Below are 268 nucleotides of genomic sequence, written 5' to 3'. Positions count from 1 at the left end.
GCCGGCCACTGCCTGGCCACGGGGGCAGTGTCAGCACAGGTCTCCAAGCTGCCTACCACCCTGGGGCCCGGAGGCCAAGAAACTGGTCCCGGGCACTCACCCCGCACTCACCCCATCACTCAGCCAGACGCTCACGCTGATGTCGTCCCCGATCCTCTGGCTGTAGCGCGTCTTGAGCAGCGTGTCGATGACCAGCACGGAGCTGGCCTTGAGCATGAAGGACACGAACAGGTTCATGTGGATGTAGTTGCGGGTGCAGTGGAGCCTC

The 268-nt window shown here is 64.2% G+C and overlaps 1 protein-coding gene across 1 annotated transcript in view; it reads right to left on the bottom strand.

The window, feature by feature from the left end:
- GCGR (glucagon receptor) overlaps positions 1-268 on the bottom strand; it is a 7,482-nt gene that overhangs the window by 2,242 nt on the left and 4,972 nt on the right. The window contains 1 exon segment of the mRNA XM_010856535.1: positions 60-265. Coding sequence (XP_010854837.1) covers positions 60-265 — 206 coding nt within the window.

This window comes from Bison bison, unplaced genomic scaffold (assembly GCF_000754665.1).
Source record: "Bison bison bison isolate TAMUID 2011002044 unplaced genomic scaffold, Bison_UMD1.0 scf7180017864371, whole genome shotgun sequence".
NCBI classification, from domain to species: domain Eukaryota; kingdom Metazoa; phylum Chordata; class Mammalia; order Artiodactyla; family Bovidae; genus Bison; species Bison bison.
This window is presented reverse-complemented; position numbering and strand designations above follow the sequence as displayed.